Here is a 20,011-nt window from a genome sequence, read left to right on the forward strand (position 1 = left end):
TGATAGTAAACACTTACATTGTTAGAAAAGATTTCTATTTTGAATAAATGCTGTTTTATTTATCAGAGAAAAAAGTATCACAGGTTCCAAAAAGTACATATATATATATATATATTAAGCAGCACAACAGTTTTAACATTGATGATAAATCTGCGTATGAGAATGATTTCTGAAGGATCATGTGACACTGAAGACTGGAGTAATGATGCTGAAAATTCAGCACTTTGTCACAGAAATAAATTATATTGTAAAGTGTATTCAAATTGGAAACCAATATTGGTAATTGCAATAATATTTCACAATATTACAATTTTTTCTGTATTTGTGATCAAATAAATACAGCCTTGATGAGCTTGAGTGTGTGTATTAATATTATTCTTAAAACATTTAAACCATTATCTTAAAACATTTTAATGTTTTTATTTTTTTAAAATGACACTAAATTGCAGATTTTTCTACTTTTATTAGGGTTTCTTGACTCTTTTTTTTTTTTTTTTTCTCACAATGTCAGGTTTAAAGCTTGGGATGGAGCGTGACGCCTACGTCATGATCGCAGAGAAGGGAGAGAAGCTCTACCATATGATGATGACCAAGAGCCGCCACCTCATCAAAGACCGTCGCAGGAAACTCACCAATGTACCCAAGTGCTTCTTGGGAAAGTAAGTTTCGAGCATTATGTAATTCTCGTTTACCAAGGGGTTCGCCTTATGACCGGTCAGTTCCCATGCCGTCGATTGGCTCGCTTCGTGCTGAGTGTGGCACCTTCCCTTGCCTGCTTTTACACCGTCTGACTGTCTCCTGAATATCTTGCAAGTCATCCTAATCCAAGAGGCCCCTGCTTGAATGAAAATGCACACACACACATACACACTCACTTAGCGCTTATAAATGCTTTCCCAAGCTCACTGCCAAGCACCCCATTGGACACAGACATTCCCAGCAAAAAAGCCTTCATTAGAGAGAAATCTGCATTCAGTTTCTCTCTCTTTTTCTCTGTGTATCTCTCTTCATTTTTCTCTCTCTCTTTCTTTCTGACGCTCGCTCACCCAGTCTTTCAACACCATGAATGAACAATGAGTGCTATGTACGCCATTAAACTTCCAAATACAGTGTGTGTGTGTTTGGGAGTTGAGAGGAGAGATTCCTCACACCAATTAAAATTCCCTTTTTACACTGCACTCGTAGATAAGGGAAAAAACACTGTGGTTCATCTGAAGCTATTATATTGATGCAATCTAGTTTTAAATGGCCGCAAAAATTCACAAGTTCAGATATGAGCCTCATTAAATTGATTCATAAATCTGCTGGGTCTTTCTGCTGTGCGGTGTTTGTCGTAACTTTTCCTTTTCCTTTTTTTTAAGATAATGAAAAAACACTATCCTAAACTGTTCTCACAGTTGGGAAGCCTTGCTCATTTCCAGACTCATTCATTTACATGTTTTATTATTATTTTGTAGTTAAATTAATTGTTTATCCAACTTTATTCAACTCGATTAAAGACATAGTTTTAGTGTTCTAGTATTTAATTTGAAGTTATATTTTCAGTTTACACAGTTTGACTCTGAGTTTGACTGGTTTTGTGCTAGTTTACAAACAATAGTGTGTTGTTCTTGGTTTGAAAGTAGCCCCCCTTAAATGGCTTTATTGTAGTCGCTCTTTGTTAGTCTTCTTGTCGTGTACAGTAGCTGTTTTTTTTTTTTTTTTTTTTTGGCTAGCTTGAGTGTAGTTCAAATACAGTTGAAGTAAGACTTCCGCTGAAGTGGCTTAAAAACAAACTGTGGCTGGCTCACGGCCTCAGCTGTGCTGTTGTTCTCCTGTCAACACCTGACTGGATGAATTTCGCACTGCTCCCTCAGAACACAATTATTTGTGCGTTTCAGCCTCGGTGGTCCAGGTGAAAGCAGCTGTGATTGGTTCTGTTGTTCGCTGGCTTGCGCATCCGTCTCAGAATAGAACACAATCCCACTCCTTCCAGGAACAGCCGAGCAGTTCAGCTGTTAATATGGACAAACGCTCTGCTACTGTTCAGACTCTGGCTCTTTCTCTCATCTCTGATTCTTTCTTCACAACACAACATCTCAATTATATTTTAAAGTAAATTATTATTTTATTTTATTATTTGATTTTATTTGTTTTTTTTTTTTTATTAATTTAATTTGATTCCTTTATTGTACTTTATTTTATTTTATTCTACTTAATTTTATTTTTTCTACTTTATTTTATTTGATTCTGCTTTATTTTATTTTACTTTTTCATTCTATTTTATTTTATTCTACTTTTAGTATTTTATTCTACTTTATTTTAGTATTTTATTCTATCTTATTCTACTTTATTTTATTTTTATTGTATTTTCTATTTTTATTTGATTTTATTCTACTTTTATTTTTTTACTTTATTTCATTAAATTTCACCACTACTTTCACTACTACTTTCACTATTTCTTTTTCACTACTTTATTTTATTTTACTTTGTTTTATTTTACTTTATTTTATTGTACTTTGTTTTATTTTACTTTATTTCATTCTATTTTATTTTATTCTACTTTATTTTAGTATTTCATTCTATCTCATTCTACTTTATTTTTTATTGTGTTTTCTATTTTTTTTATTTTATTCTACTTTATTTTTTATTTTACTTTATTTGATTCTACTTTATTTTATTCTACTTAGTTTTATTTTACTTTATTTCATTCTACTTTATTTTATTTTATTCTACTTTATTTAATTGTACTTTGTTTTATTTTACTTTATTTCATTCTACTTTATTTTATTTTATTCTCCTCTGTTTTAGTATTTTATTCTGTCGTATTCTACTTTATTTTATTTGATCTTATTCTGCTTTATTTTATTTTACTTTATTTCATTCGTTTTTTTATTCATTCTATTTTATTTAATTCTGCATAATTTTATTTTATTCTGCTTTATTTTATTTAATTCTGCATAATTTTATTTTATTCTGCTTTATTTTATTGTTTTATTTTATTCTACTTTATTTTATTTTATTTTTTTATTGTATTTTATTTTATTTTACTTCGTTATTTTATTTTTTAACCTTGCTGCAATAACCTATTTTATTGGCATGCTAAAATGGCCCAAGCATTAAAGGAATGTTTCTGGTTCAGTACATTGTACGCTCTATTGAAAGCATCTGCTGTCTGTATTCACAGAAAATCATTTTGACTTGTCCCTCAGTTTGCAAAAACAAACAAAAAGTTGCATTTATGAAACTGGTATGATAAAATTGTTCACTGACCTTGTCCAAGCGGAGTTATCCAGTTATTCAACTCATGTTGTGAACATATAACCATGATAAATCATGGCATTTTTTTCATAATACTTGAAAGGATTTAAAAAGGGCTGTTTAGATGAAGGTGAATGATGAACAGTTTTGCTGTTCGCATAACACATTTTTCTATGAAAGAATTAATAGTGCTTTTATACATATCCAAGCTTCACATTTCTGTCTTGCATTTGTAAACTCTTAAGTGTATTTCTGTAAACATTTATATTATTATTATATTTCATTATTATTATATTTTTAACAAACTAAGGGACGTGTCAAAATGATTTGCTGTGGTAATCGAGCTTCACTTCACAGTAAACTAATATTTCATCTGTCACATTCACACATACGTACATACATCGGACAAATATAGATAAAAGGATAAGAAATTCTCACACACACATCTCCGGCATGTGAGAGGGCACTGTGTGCGTTAGCTGTGAAGAATATTAATGAGTTACATAAACACTAATTAATTCACTCCAGGGACGCCCACCTCCACCCCTTTCCCTTTCCTGCCAATCTGAATTAGAGACTTATGTAATCACAGCAGACTCACTGTCTGTTTCATTTCACTGCTCTCTTTCATGGGCCTGACTGCCCTCTCCTCTGTGAACTTCCTCTGCAAAACTGCACATAAAGGCTTTGTAAGCAGTCCATAAGATCTCTGCATGACCCACATTTATTGTTTGTGTTTTGTGCAAAGGGTTTATTATGTGATTACTATCGTTTATTGACATAAGCTTTTTTTATCAGTGGTCTGTGCAGTTGCCGGAATGGATTTGTAATAGGTTAATATGCTCTTGTTTTGTGGTAGCATTATTTTTCTGCTCTAAAACTGTTTGTGTTTAAGAGTTTGTACTTGCAAAGACCACCAACTTGACAGAGTGGTCTCAAATAACACCCAGTGCATATCTCATATATATTATATTATACATTATAAAAGAAGGTTTGATAAGTCTAATAGTTTTGCAGATTGATATGTGACCCACATGAGTAATTGATCCATAGCTTCTGAATGAAAAGACTAGGTGTAACAAAACCTAAACATTAGAATGTCAAATTTTATGCACAGATTTAAAGGGTTGCTTCACCCAAAATGAAATTTTTGTCATTAATCACTTACCCCCATGGAACACAATTTAAGATATTTTGGGTGAAAACCGGGAGTTTGTGACTGTCCCATTGACTACCAAGTAAATACCACTTTCAAGGCCCAGAAAAGTATGAAAGACGTCGGTCCAACCATAATTTTACGAAGCTACGAGAATACTTTTTGTACACAAAGAAATTTTCATTTTTGGGTAGAGTAACCCTTTAAAGTTTGGAAACCAAACACAGAATCGACATGATCTGCAATATTATTCACACTCATTTTCTCACATATGGTGTTGCTGCTAGTACTGTTGAGTTACGTAGACAAGTGATATTAGCCAGCGTTATCGCTGTTAAGTGTTTGATGGTGAAAGTTAAAGATTTATCAAGGTTAAGTGTTTTAAAAGACTTCATTAAGTTGTTCATGTCATCAGCTGTTTTTGTAGGAGATGTAGAGGGCAGATCAGTTGTGTAGTCAGGTGAGACGTCAATGGAGAATCTGGTCGTCTTACTGTACTTGGTGGATGAGGGGCGCCTTTGGCACCCGCATCTTCTCTTCTCCTCCCGCTCCATCTGTTAACCCATCCTTTCATCCGACCCCTCTCCCCTCACTGCTGTCGTTGAACATTTCAAGGACACACACACACATATACATACACCCTTCTCACATTTCCTTTAAGGCGTCATAACTGTTTACACATTGCTTATTTCTGTCCCTGAATCTAATGGGATTCGCAGCTTCTCACGCAGCAGTCATGCACATTTCAGGCATGAAGTCACACACATGCAATCACACACAGCATTAGATTCACCACTAAACCACCACACACATGCAACTGCTGAAATTCCTCCCCACCAGCTCTCATCAGAACCCGTTTATAATTTAATTACTCCTCTTGAAAATTTATTTTGGCAGTTGATCAGACTAACTAGTCACATATACAAGTGTGTATGTGTGTGTTTGTGTATTTGTGTGTATATATATATATGTGTATATATATATATATATATATATATATATATATATATATATATATATTAGGGTGGCCATATGTCCTCTTTTTCCCAAACATGTCCTGGCCAGGATTTCTATATTGCTTAAAATATCCAGGTTTTGGCTTTGTTTTTCTGTTTTCATACTTTGAAAAGGTAATCAATGAAAAGTAGTTTGACATAACATACAAGTTTTGAAGCAGCACTGTGCAGGCCGATCGGTGTATGATGTCAAAGTACTACAAGAGTGATTTTAAAGGAGCCGTCTGCTTTCTATAGCTCTCACAGTACTTTGATGTCATTCAAATATAAGATATTTTAGGCAATATGGAAATCCTGGTCATTCAGTGCAGATAGCCTTGTGGACAGTGCGCCAACATATAGCGCCATTGCGCTACAGGCGTCCTGAGTTCGAATCCTGGCTTAAGGACCTTTCCTGGTCCCACCACAATAAATCTTTAAAAAAAAAAAAAAAAAAAAGAAAGAAATCCTTGCCAGGGAAAAAGTGGACACATGGTCACCCTGATATTTACACTACCAGTCAAAAGTTTTTGAACGGTAAGATTTTTAATGTTTTTTAAAGAAGTCTCTTCTGCTCACCAAGCCTGCATTTATTTGATCCAAAATACAGCAAAAGCAGTAATTTAAAATAACTGCTTTCTAATTGAATACATTTTAAAATGTAATTTATTTATGTGATCAATGCTAAATTTTCATCATGACTACAGTCTTCAGTGTCACATGATCCTTCAGAAATCATTATAATATGTTGATTTGCTGTTTAAGAAACATTTATTATTATAATTATTAATATTATCAGTATTTTTTTTTTTTTTTTCAGGATTTGGTGAATAGAAGGATCCAAAGATCAGCATTTGTCTGAAATAAAAAGCGTTTGTAGCATTATACACTATGCCGTTAAAAAGCTTGGAGTCAGTATAATGAAGAAATTATAGAAATTAATACTATTTATAATGTTACAAAAGTTTCTATTTCAGATAAATGCTGTTCTCCTGAACTTTCTATTCATCAAAGAAACCTGAAAAATTTCTACTCAGCTGTTTTCAACAATAAATGTTTTATTGAGTGGCAAATCAGACTATTAGAATGATTTCTGAAGGATCATGTGACTGGAGTAATGATGCTAAAAATGTAGCTTTGAAATCACAGGAATAAATTACATTTTAAAATATATTCAAATAAAAAACAGTTATTTTAAATAGTAAAAATATTTCAAAATTGTACAGTTTTTGCTGTACTTTGGATCAAATAAACGCCAGTCTTCAGAAATGAATAAGAAATGAAATGTGTAGAAAGTTTCAAAGAACAGCATTTATTTGAAATAAAAAAAAATCTTTTTGAATGTTATAGTTATATTTACTGTCACGTTTGGTCAGTTTATTGCATCCTTTGATTATTTTTTAGAAAATTACCCATACAGACCCCAAACTGTGCTTATCTATACAAAATGATATTATAGATATAAACAAAACAAAATGAAGAAATAATTGGATAATGGATATGAACAAAATATACATCAAATTTGTTTATATCTAATATATATATATATATATATATATCTGAAATATTTAATTAATAAGCATAGATTTTTTATTTATTTACTTTTTATTTGCATTTGCAAGTCATTTCCTCAAACTTTTTTTTTTTTTTTTTTTTTTAAACTAAAGCAGTAAGTGTACACCACTTGTGATGTTTAAAGTCCTTTAAAGAATGGAATGTAGCATGATCTCATCTTGATTTGTGCTCTTGTTGAACTTTTTACCAGTCTTGACCAGTCGCTCTGGAGGATTGAGTGAATCCAAGTTCCCAAGTTCCTTTGACTAGTGGCTCATAAATCCCGTCTTTATCATGCCTGCGGCATTGTGTTATGTGCAGACTGACACAGCTGTTGTCTCTGTGTGTCCTCAGCGAGTTCGTCTCATGGCTCTTGGAGAGTGGAGAGATCAGCAAGGCCGAGGAGGGAATCAACCTGGGTCAAGCTCTGCTGGAGAACGGCATCATCCATCATGGTAAGAGAAGATTCTACCTTGAAGAAAATTGGGCATGGACCATGGTATTACAACAGCATAATTCTGAATTACTTTAGGGTATGTGATACTATGGTATATATCCAAATGCTGTGGTTTTAATATCTGATCTTAGTACATGTAAAACCTACATATTTTCAAAATCCACCAATTGGTGGGTTCCGTGAACATCTGTTGGCATACTGGTAGCCCTAAATCAACAGGCTATAAATAGACTAATGATTGACTAGATTGAATGAATTACTTCATACAAATCCATTATTCTTTTTCTCTCTGTGTTTTCTCTCTTTTTCCGTCCTTTTTTTTCTTTCAACCTCCCTCACCTCTAATATATTTCATCATGTTTTCAAGCATTGCTTGGTTTCATCACCAAATGCAACTGCTGTCTGTGTTCTGTTTTTTGATACAGCCTTGCCAAATGAAACACAATCCGTTAACTGTTTATACAAATGTTGGACTGTTAAAAATCACCATTTGACAGATTTACACTTTACAAATCTGGCACGTATCCTCGTTGGCCAGCACTCACTGAGATCCCCTACAGATGATCGGCAGTCTGGATAGTAACGTGACATGAAATGCTGCTAGAGAACATGATTCTTTTGAATAATTCAAGAGGTGTGGTGTTTGCCTGAGATTTGGGAAGCATCATACCTCTGTTTTACAGCCAGGGGATTGTAACAGTGAAAACTGACAAACACCAGAAGGGTTTGGGGTGATAAATTCAAGTATAAAAGCTCAGGCGCTCGATCAATAATATGGTGGCAGCATTCAAGGAGAGGTCAAAAAGGCTTTTGTGGAGCGATGGCACACACACGTTTTCAATTAATCACACATACGTGTTTATCAGCCTGAATCTGTGAGCAGAAAAGTGAGAGAAACATATGAAGAGTTCAGATGCAAACTAAACCAGCTAAATCCATCCGACGTCTTTCTTTTAAAAAATGCATTTTTATTAGGCTCAGATGTATAGGTTTCTATGCAAGTACCTGTACTTCTGATTGGGCTGAGGGTGGTATTTTAGCAAGTTTGAAGAAAAAGTATTTGATGGACGTATAATAAGTTGAGAGCATTCACTCAGTATCATTATCTCATTTCTGACCAAGATGGCTTTTAGCTGGTTTTGCATCTGAACTCTTCAAATACATCACAAGCTCAAATCCAGCTCATGATGATTATGTTAGTGGTGAAGTTTACTCTTTAGGCAAGTCATTTAACTGTTTCTATGTGTGTGCTTTCCACCGTAGTGTCAGATAAACATCAGTTCAAGAATGAGCAGGTGTTGTATCGCTTTCGGTATGATGACGGCACTTATAAGGCCAGGAGTGAAATGGAGGACATCATCTCAAAGGTATTTCCCCCAGAATCCTTCTTAAAATGATAGCTCATGAACAGATGACACATGAGACAAGGTAAATATCCTTATTTGCAATGAGCTCAGTAAAAAAAAAAAATCAATCCAGTGGCAGACAAGAGAAGAGAAATGTGATTAAAAACAAGCCTAAAATGCTGGAAAGTATTCTTAAAAAGTGACAGTAAGTGTATAAAATGCATTATTTCACTCAGTATGTGTGTGTGCTATGCTAACATCAAAGTTCTCATGCACTGTGTGTGCTTATATGGAAAAATTGTTTGTGTAGCCAGCTCTCTAGGTTTTGGTCAGTGTCACCAGTCAGTTTATAAAATCTTGAGTGCATATGATCCATCGATAAATAAGGACTACAAAATGGTCCACTTAACAATTGTTGTCAACAAATCAATCAAGAAGTGATTTCAACAGGAAATGAAATGCATAAAGAGATGCAGCTGTTGGTGCAAATGCTTTATGTGAGTGTATGTGTGTCCGACAGGGAGTGAGACTTTACTGTCGTCTCCACAGTCTCTTCACACCTGTTATCAAGTAAGTGACACATGTTCTGTGACATACTTTACACTCAACAGACAAACCATTACTTAATTCACACTGTCATTAAGTGTATGATGATTCGTATTCAAGTTTCAGACAATGTGTTTATGTCAACACTCTTTTCTTGCAGATGGGCAGTAGTATACCATTTATTTATTGTCTCTTTTATAACTAAATGCGGTTTATATTTAAACATCTTTTAACAGCAGATGCAAATGGTTGTTAATAAACAACAGTTTAATTTGAACTGTCGTAGAAGATGATATGCATTTGTACTTCATGGATTCACCTTGGCCAGCTGCACATCACAGACTGTGTGTGTGTGTGAGAGGACTGCAGGGTCGTATTGCTTTTCTGTCACCAGTCACCTTTGATATCTCACATAATGAGCGAGGAGAGGCCACTGAACTGCGGTTGGGACCAAGTCTGATCTCAGATCCACATATTAACACAGAACGTGTTAGTTACTTGCCCTTTAGCAGATGCTTTTCATCTCTTTAAGCGACTTACGGTCCAGGTCACTAATTACGCTACAGTAATTGCAAAGACAGACCACCCTGGAGCAATCCGGGACTTAGTGGTAATAAAATATCTCAGTTGAAAAAAGATATTTCCAGATCATTTATCTATATTAGCTAGACTTAACCCCACAACCTCTGCTGCTAAATTGTTCAGTACCTGCTTCAACACATTCATTGGATTTTGTCAGTCTAAGACATTTCCATTGTCATTATATCAATTATGTTAGAAGTAAAAGGCCTAATCTGGGTTACTCCAGTGGTTTATTTTGTAGTCAGATGTGCTTTTTTAACATCTAGACAACTGTGAACCTCTGTTTTCTTTTACATACAGAGACAGAGATCATCATTTGAAAACCTTCAAATCTGTCATACCAGCTAGCAAACTGGTGGAATGGCTTGTGTCACAGGTAACGTGAGGATGGACACACACTCACTTTCTTTCACTTTCTGTTCATCTTTCAGCTTATCTTTTCTAGGTTTCTTTACACCGTTTACAGTTGCAACTTGTGTGAAAGACCAGTCATTTAACGTGATTTTCCTTATTCAGGGAGACAGCACAACCCGTGAAGATGCGGTGACCCTTGGTGTCGGACTCTGCAATGCTGGTTTCATGCACCACGGTTAGTCTCTATGTCCACATATTGACAGTCTTCATATAAAATCATGATGAGGTTTTTGGGTCAGTTATTGTTAGAATGTTAGGAGATTTGCCAAGAACTGCTATGTCTAAACACTTAAAGGGATAGTCCACCCAAAAATTAAAATGATGGTGTTCATGGTGTTCCAAACCCATAAGACCTTCATTCATTTTCAGAACACAAATTAAGATATTTTTGACAAAATTTAAGAGCTTTCTGACCCTGTATAGACAGCAACACAACTGACACGTTTAAGCCGCAGAAAGGTAGTAAAGACATCGTTAAAATAGTCCATGTGACATCAGTGGTTCAGTGTAATTTTATGAAGCCACGAGAATAATTTCAGTGCTCAAGACTGCCACAGAAAGAAGAAATTGTTGAATAAAGTCTATATTTTTATTGTCTTCGAATAATTTCATAAAATTACGATTGAACCACTGATGTCACATGGGCTATTTTAACGACCCATCCACTCAACAAATGCTGGATTGAACCGAGTCCATGTCTACATTGTTCTTTTGTTAATTTCACTCAGGTTATAAAAAATTGCAATGCTTGCATTTTATTGTGACTTTAAAGGTGAAATGTGTCTCCGCCTCTAGTGGCTTTAGATGGAATTGCAAAAATTATATCAAAGATAAAACGCATGTAGTCTTTAAATAAACTAAACACATTTTGCCATTTTGTGGCCTTTTCTGTTTATCATTGCAACACGTGGTGTCCAGAGCAAAGCTTTGAAGCGTGGCAGTGTTTGTTTAAAAGAGAGTGAAAGGGTTTTGACTCATGGCAGCCCTAGAGCATTGGAATTTTAATGCAACATTAATTAATCTTGTAGTTGTGTTTTTTCTTAAAAAACAATAAGCTCCAAGAAGCCGTGGTCTGCAGTGATTTTGAACCGCTAAGGGGCCCGTCTTTATAGTGATGTTAGCTGTTCTAAAATCACTGTAAACCATGGTTTCACAGACTTATTGCTTCAATAAAATGACGTACTTATAACAAACAAGGTTTCATAAAATAAACACACAGCAACAAAAACTTACTCGATAACAAATAATAATTTTTAAGATGTAGCAATGTAGTTCTTCAGCGACGTTTAGCATAATGGTTGTCAAGGAACACATAGATGCAGTAGTGTAGTAACAAGTTCAAAGTCTATGCTCATTTAACAGCATAGTGTTATATTTTGTATACCTTTTTTCTCTCTGAATGTAGTGTTCAATGCTTTAAGTGCAGCACAGTTTTACAGTACAGTGTTTTACAGTTTTGGCTTTTTAACATGACAGTCTGAATGTGTCTGCCAGAGGTCTAGTTTGTTTGTATGAGAGACGTAGAGAATAAAATGAAGAGCAATGACTGTGTTTTAGATGTAAACAGCTGTTGCAATAACATCTGGTGCCTCTAATGGAACAGAAATAGTCACAATCATAGAAAAGAACATTTTCTGATGAGATACACATGCTCATAGACACAAGCCTCCTGTCAGAGTTATAGAAGTGTATTGCGGCCATGTTGCATCTTAACTTCCAAAACAATCCACAATATTTTGCTTGGAATTCACAGACAGAACAGCCTGTCCCTACCAAGTTCCTGAAAACACACACACATACTTTGTCACCGTCTTCCTGTGAGGGGGAAAAACAGCACACTCGCACACGCCAGACCTCCTATTAAATCCTCTGCCATCATCCTTCACCTCAGATTTGCCCAAACATCAGTCCCACAGACATCATGAGTTGTTTTGACGGGAACTGAAGGGTGATGCAATCGGCCCATTTCACACTGTCAAATCATTTTGCCATCAGCAGATATGATCAGCACTGAGTTACAAGTGTTTTGTTTTACCTGTTTATAAAAGTGTGAAACTGTTTTGCAATTCAATCTCAGTCAAATTCAATTCTAACTTTGCCTCGCAGTTCTGGAGAAAAGCGAATTTAAGGATGAGTCTCAGTTTTTCCGCTTCTACGCCGATGAGGAGACGGAGGGTACGAGCTCCAAGAGTAAACAGCTTCGCAGTGACTTCAAACTCATTGAGAACATCCTTGCCAAATCCTTAGTGGTAAGATACAAAGACACACACACACAGCAGGGGTTTCTCCCCCTTGGAGAGCAGTGTTAAGGGATAACTAGCAATGCTACTAACTTAACCACATTTTTCAGTAGCGTGACAGTAGCTGAACTTATTTCAAAATGCTGTAGCTTCATAGCCCAAGTGAACTAGGGCATTGAAATAATTAATGGTCCGTTCCTATAATTTCTCTCATATGTATAGTTAAGGTCAAAAGTTTGCATACCCCTTTCAGAATCATAAAAAATGTTAATTATTTTACCCAAATAAGAGGGATCATACAAAATGCATGTTATTGTTAATTTAGTACTAACCTGAATAAGATATTTCACATAATGGATGTTTACATATAGTCCACAAGAAAAAATAATAGTTGAATTTGTTCAAAAGTTGTTAACTGAATGGTCCACAGCTTTTTTGTTTAGTGATAGTTGTTCATGAGTCCCTTGTTTGTCCTGAACAGTTAAACTGGCTGCTGTTCTTCAGAAAAATCCTTCAGGTCCCACAAATATTTTGGTTTTTCAGCATTTTTGTGTATTTGAACCTTTTCCAACAATGACTATATAATTTTGAGATCCATCTTTTTACACTGAAGACAACTGAGAGACTCATATGCAACTATTACAAAAGGTTCAAATGCTCACCGTTGCTTCAGAAGGAAAAACCATGCATTAGGGGCCGGATTCCGGATCTCTATTCTTTTGACCATTTTTCTTCACTTAATGCAGTGTGTTTTCTTCTGCAGCATCAGTGAGCGTTTGAACCTTCTGTAATAGCTGCATATGAGTCCCTCAAATGTCCTTAGTGTGAAAAGATGGATCTCAAAATCATACAGTCATTATTGGAAAAGGTTCAAATACACAAAATGCTGAAAAACCAAGGAATGTGTGGGACCTGAAGGATTTTTCTTAAGAACATTGGGAAGTTTAACTGTTCATGACAAACAGGGGACTCATGAACAACTATCACTAAACAAAAAAAAAAAAAAAAAAAAAAATACACAGCTGAGGGTCATCCAGGTAACAACATCAAGAATCAAGTATATGAAAACATTTGAACGGGGTCATTTTTATGAATTCAATTATTATTTTCTCTTGTGGACTATATGTAAACATCTTTTATGTGAAATATCTTATTCAGGTCAGTACTACATAAAATAACAAGCATTTTGTATGATCCCTCTAATTTTGTTAAAATAACTTTTTTAATGATTCTGAATAGGGGATGCAAACTTTTGACCTCAACTGTAGCTTAGATTAGTTTGATTCATTCTTGTAAATCAGTTTGCTTGTTTCAAGTAAATCAAATGGTTGAAAACCCTTTACTTTGCATTTCTGAAAACCTGCATCTTAAAGGAATAGTTCACCCAAAAATAAAAATTCTGTCATTAATTACTCACCCTCATGTCGTTCCAAACCTGTAAGGCCATCACTCATCTTCAGAACACAAATTAAGATATTTTTGATAGAATCTAAGAGCTCTCTGACCCTGCATAGACAGCAATACAACTGACAAGCTCAAGGCCCAGAAAGGTAGTAAGGACATCATTAAAATATTCCATGTGACGTCAGTGGTTCAGCCGTAATTTTATAAAGCAAAATCAAAAATAACAACTTTAAGGAGAGTACCTCAACATTTACATGCCTATGAATGGAAATCATTGCCTCTTTAGTTGTATTTAGTCAATATTAAGATGCTAATTGGGAGCCTGTTCTCATAGTAAAAATTCATTTCAGCTACTAGCTCAACAAGATACAGAAGATTTTAGATTTGACCCACTGGCGCCCATATAAACAATACTGACATAAAAGGAAATAGCAAACCTAGTAATTTTATGCTGAATGTAACACATTAACATAACATAGCCCTATATTTATAGGTACATACTCATCCTACTACACACACTCAAGCGCAGCCATCAGCCATGCATTGATTTTTCTCCTCTGTGCCAATTAAGACCCTCCTCGTCCATAAGTAATTACCCTGACCTTTACAAACTACTCTTTCATCCCTTATAGACTGACAGATTCCTCCTCCAGATCACCAAACGCATGAAAACCATGCACTCTCTGCTCTCTGTTCAGATGCTAAGAGCTTCTCGATTTACCCTCCTCAGTCGGCCCTCTCAGACGTCAGGAACTTACGCCACTGCCGATTTTCAGAGAAAATAAGGGTTGATGGATAGAAATAAAACAAAGTCAGGCATTTACAGGGCTGGTAAACATGTTCTGCTTTAGCTCTTAGATAATAAAAGCACATAAAAGCCTATCTCATGTGTAGCTGTGGGGAAACCGAATATTAGTGTATATCCTTGTTATGATCCAGATATGATGGCCTAAAGCCAAGTGTAACTTTCATCCATGATAATGCCTTTAGCACCTGCGCTGACCTATTAACATGCAGATGTGGCACATTTGAGTAGATTATTGTTTTGTTATTTTTAGAAGAACAGACATAACACCTCAGCAGCTATAGGACTAGAGGATGCTTAGCTTGTTCACACATTTGCACAGATGCTGCTGCTCTCTGTATAGCACAGAGTCCTGAAAGTAACACATTTTTTTTCTTCCGCTCTCCGATTATTTTTGAGATGCAGCCATCATCATTAATTTCGTTGTCCTCTGTGCTGATATAGTGTTTCTCTTGTCCGTGTACAGATCCATCCTGAAGAGGACGACTATGGGTTTGAGATTGAAGAGAAGAACAAGGCCATCATAGTAAAGAGTGTGACCAGAGGCTCATATGCAGAGGTAAGAATTTGAATAACCGCATCCTATTTCTACATTTCTCTGCCCTATACAAAAAAATATCAATGATAGAGCATACGCAAAATACATGCCAACGGTTGGCTTGAGTCCCACAGTTTGCCACATTTGGGATTTTCCCTAGTAAGCTGTGTTTTCTTTCTTATAAGGCATTTCCAACCTAATTCTATCCATATATGTAAGCTGGTAGCCTTCCAAAAAGAGTAACAAATCCTAAACAACTGTTTTCATACTGTCTGATCATCAGTCACATGTAGCACTGAAGTAATATAATGCAGTTTCGTAACACCTGTCAAGAAAATGTCCCAGTAGTGTTTTTCTTCTCCAAAATGGAAAGACAAAAATATGGTAAAAATGATTTAATATTAAGGAAATAATTAATAACATTTAATTCTAAAAACATACTATCATTATCATGTGGAATACTTTTTTTTTTCAGGATTCTTTTTTTTTACAGCATTTATTTGATGTCTTTTTGTGAAAAGATATATGTATAAATGTCTTTAATCTCAGTTCCTGACCCCAAACTTTTAAATTGATACTGTATATTATTTAAAATCGTCGTTTAATCGCCAGCACTGATAGCCTTGTGATTAGTGCACCGACATGTAGCACAACTGTGCTCGTGGCAACCCGAGTTCGATTGCCATCTCGAGGTCCTTTGCCGACCCCACACCACTCTCTCCACCCAATACTTTCCTGTCTGCTCTCTACTGTCCTGTCTAATAAAAAAGCCATAAAAGCCCCCCCCCCCCAAAAAAAAACATGTTTAATTAAATAAAAGTAAAAGTAATTGTCATTCACCACAAATTTTTGGTAAAACCAATGATAATTGCAAGGGGGAGTTAAATATGCTTAATTATTCTGAAAACAATTGCACAGTGCAAAAATTTTTTTAATTAAATGGTCAGACATGTTTTTTTTTACTTTTTTTAAGTTCTTATATTTTTCTTTTGATTTTGAAATGGATAATATCTATTTTATTTGAATGGCTTTGTGAGAGTCACCCATGTAGAGGAAAAATTTAGATTTGCTCATGCAACAATTTTCTGCTCTTCATGTGTATAAATGTTCTTATCTGAGTTATTCACAGCCCACATGGTTTTGCATATATAAATATAGTGGAAAGTGTGCCACGCTCTACTGTAATACAATCTGATATTACTGTCTATTTATTTTTATCCGTTGTGTGGAGTTGTCTTATAATGTGTTCACCTTTCTTAAACTCCTCTTGATAGTCTGATCTCTCAAGGACTGTTTTTGCATCTAAGCCTAATTGTTTCCCTGGTCTTTTGTTGGATGTGTAGTGTGGATCTAATCTAAAAAAAAGCCTTTGGGAAATAAACCCTGATCATTATCTGTCATTTGAAGGAGGACCTCTTTAACTCAGATGTGCGCAGGGTTATTTGTGTTCGTGCTCTGTACGGCTCTGCTAGATATTTATGGAGGATTGGTAGATAATTATGGTTAAGATCTAAACCATTGCTAATTTTATCCCCACTGTGCCTGATAGGAGACATTTTGTCCATATTAAAGTGTCACACTGCTGCTCACAGGAGCATCTGCAGAAGATGAGTGTGATTGTAATGGTGATTAATGCAGTGAATGAGTGGAAGCACTGTATGTCCTGACACTTGCGTCACGGGCCTCTCAGATCACGCGTCGGCTCCAGGACACGTTTGCTTAATTCATTCCACTCCCTCTGTCTTCACAGCTCTGCTCTCTGGAGATCAGGGAGAAGCAATTAAGCATGTCCCATCATATTCTCCACAGAGTCCTCACACTTTTTTTCTTTCTCTTTCTTTAGAACTTTTCTTCATTCTTGTTTTTTTCCATCCTTTTTTTTGTGTTTCTTATAGCTTACAGTGGTTTTAGTCTTTCTTTCTTTCTTTACTTTTTTCTCTAACTTTCATTAGTTTGTACTTTTCCTTCTTCTCTCTCGTCCTTTCTTTAATTTCTTTCTTCCTGCTTTTCATTAGTTTGTTCATTTTTTTTTCTTTCAACCTTTTCTTCCTTTCTACTTTTACTTTTTCTTTCCTTACCCCTTCCTCTTCCCATCTTTTCCTCCTCCCTTCCGTGCTTGCATCATTCCTTCCTTCTTTTTTGTTCCTCTCTTTGTTCTTTCCTTTTCCCCCAACATTCTTTTCCTTCTTCTCTCTCTTCCTTTCTTTCATTTCTTTCTTCCTTGTTGCCTTTCAGTTGTTTGTTCATTGCTTCTACCTTTTCTTCCTCTCGACTTCCTTTTCTCACCCCTTCCTTTATTCCTTCATCCCCTCTTTTCCTCTTCCTTTCCTTGCTTGCTTTCTTCCTTCTTTCCTTTTTTCCTTACTTTCTCCCTTTTTCCCTTCTTTCATTTCTCCCTCCTTTTAATTTCTTTCCAACTTTCATTAGTTAGTATATTCCTTCTTTCCTTCCTTCCTTTCTTCCTTTCATTTCTTTTTTCTTTCTTGCTGCCTTTCATTAATTTAATTTCTTCTTTTTACTTTTTTCTTCCTCTCGACTTTCTCTTTCCATACCCCTTTTTTCATCCCCTCTTTTCCTCTTCCCTTCCTTGCTTCCTTCCTCATCTTTTGTCCCTCCCTTTTTCTTTCCTTTTTCTTCCCAATTTTCATTAGTTTGTACTTTTCTTCCAGTTTCTTCATTCCTCCTTTCACTTTTCTTTCATTCCTTCCCTTTTTCCTTCTTTCATTCTTCCACCTTTTCTTCTTTCCCTTTTTCCCCAACTCTCATTAATTTGTACTTTTCCTTCTTCTCTCTTCCTTCCTTCCATTTCTTTCTTTCTTCCTTCCTGATTTTCATTACTTTGTTCATTTTTCTTTCCACCTTTCCTTCCTCTTGTCTTTCTCTTTCCTCACCCCTTCCTTTTTCCTTCTTCCCCTCTTTTTCTAACTTCCTTCCTTCTTTGCTTTTTTGTTCATCCCCCTTTTCTCTTTTCCTTTTTCATCCCAACATTTGTTAGCTTATACTTTCCTTCTCTCTTCCTTCCTTCCTTTCTTTTTTTTGTTCACCCCCTTTTCTTCTTTTCATCTCAACTTTTGTTAGTTTGTACTTTCCTTTTTTCTCTCTCTCTCTTCCTTCCTTCCATCCATCCTTCCGTCCTTCCTTCCTCCTTTGCTTTTTTGTTCCTCCCCTTTTCTCCTTCACGTTTTCATCCCAACTTTCATTAGTTTGTACTTTCCTTCTCTCTCTCTCTCTCTCTCTCTTCCTTTCTTTCTTTCTTCCTTCCTACCTTCCTTCCTTCCCTTCTTCTTTCCTTCATTTCTTCCTTCCTTCCTTTCTTCTTTGTTTTTTTGTTCACCCCCCTTCTTTTCTTCTTTCGTTTTTCATCTCAACTTTCATTAGTTTGTACTTTCCTTTTCTCTCTCTCTCTCTTCCTTCCTTCCATCCATCCTTCCGTCCTTCCTTCCTCCTTTGCTTTTTTTTCCTCCCCTTTTTCTCCTTCACTTTTTCAACTCAACTTTCATTAGTTTGTACTTTTCTTCTCTCTCTTCCTTTCTTTCTTCCCTTCTTCCTGCCTTCCTTCCTTTTTTCCTTTCTTCTATACTGCTTTTCATTAATTTGTTCATTCCTTCTTCTCTTCCTTCCTTCCTTCCTTCCTTTCTCTTTTCTTGTTCTTTCCTTTCTTCCTTATTTTTCCTCCTTTCATTCCTTGTTTCCTTTTTAGCTTTCTGCCTTTTATTATGTCGTTCATTCCCGCTTTTTGTCCTTTCTGCTTCCTTTCTTTCTTACAATCACGCATTTTTAATTGCACCTTCAAATGAACTGCTTGGTAATCTGAAAGTGCTGATTATAGCTTATAAAGGTTTAAGCTATTTAAAGCTCATTTGCCATAAAGGTGTGAGGCTCGTTCAATTCCGTCTGCCAATCCTTTAATCCTCATTAACATATCACTCATCTCTCTCCCTCTGTCTCTCTTCCATTCCTAATGCACATCAAAGAAAACTATTATGAGTGACACCCTAATTTATTTTTCCTCTTGTTTTGATTGTTTGTCAGCTGGATTGTTGGTATTTATTATAGCATTTGTTATTCTTGGTATGCATTTCCTGTTTTCATGTTCTTTTTCTTTGGTGCAGATGGCAGGCCTACAGCCGGGTAGAAAAATCTACTCCATTAATGAGGACCTGGTGTTCCTGAGGCCCTTTTCTGAGGTCGAGACCATGATCAACCAGTGCTTCTGTATACGTCGCTCACTCAGACTGCTGGTTGCCACCAAGAACAAAGAGTGAGTCCACATTCACGGCAGAAATCAGATACTTATGCACAGACACACAGACGTGTTAAATGTAGCTGGGTACAGTGTAAACGGACACTACTGGTGTTAGAGTTACATGCAGGAGAGCAGCACACTGCAAAACACTTGTTCATTAATGTTTAAACGTGCCAGCACTTCTTGTTCCTCAGTATAGACACTTTTATGTGCCCCAAACAATGATGTTCTTGAAAAAAGATTCTGCTAAGCAACACAGAATACATCCAGTGAAGCAACACTTGATAATGTCATGTTGCTTGAATAAAAGAGAGAAAAAAGCTTAGCTTTTGTGCTTATCTCATATCTTTGTGTGTATATAATAGGATTGTGAAGATCCCAGATGTTCATGGCACTCTTCCTTTTGTTCTCTGCGGTGCTTGTCCACCTTACGTTCATGCAGTGAAAAAAGGTGAGTTTTTATTGTTTGTGATGATCAAAACAAATAT

General features: G+C 35.6%; 1 protein-coding gene across 1 annotated transcript in view; it reads left to right on the forward strand.

The window, feature by feature from the left end:
* prex1 (phosphatidylinositol-3,4,5-trisphosphate-dependent Rac exchange factor 1) overlaps nucleotides 1-20,011 on the forward strand; it is a 91,389-nt gene that overhangs the window by 43,346 nt on the left and 28,032 nt on the right. The window contains exons 10-19 of the mRNA XM_051117842.1: nucleotides 512-659; nucleotides 7,300-7,400; nucleotides 8,666-8,769; nucleotides 9,269-9,318; nucleotides 10,177-10,252; nucleotides 10,393-10,465; nucleotides 12,397-12,539; nucleotides 15,206-15,298; nucleotides 19,390-19,538; nucleotides 19,889-19,974. Of these exons, the coding sequence (XP_050973799.1) occupies nucleotides 512-659; nucleotides 7,300-7,400; nucleotides 8,666-8,769; nucleotides 9,269-9,318; nucleotides 10,177-10,252; nucleotides 10,393-10,465; nucleotides 12,397-12,539; nucleotides 15,206-15,298; nucleotides 19,390-19,538; nucleotides 19,889-19,974 (1,023 nt within the window). The remainder of the gene's footprint in view (nucleotides 1-511; nucleotides 660-7,299; nucleotides 7,401-8,665; nucleotides 8,770-9,268; nucleotides 9,319-10,176; nucleotides 10,253-10,392; nucleotides 10,466-12,396; nucleotides 12,540-15,205; nucleotides 15,299-19,389; nucleotides 19,539-19,888; nucleotides 19,975-20,011) is intronic.

This window comes from Labeo rohita, chromosome 8, assembly GCF_022985175.1.
Source record: "Labeo rohita strain BAU-BD-2019 chromosome 8, IGBB_LRoh.1.0, whole genome shotgun sequence".
In the NCBI taxonomy this organism is placed as follows: domain Eukaryota; kingdom Metazoa; phylum Chordata; class Actinopteri; order Cypriniformes; family Cyprinidae; genus Labeo; species Labeo rohita.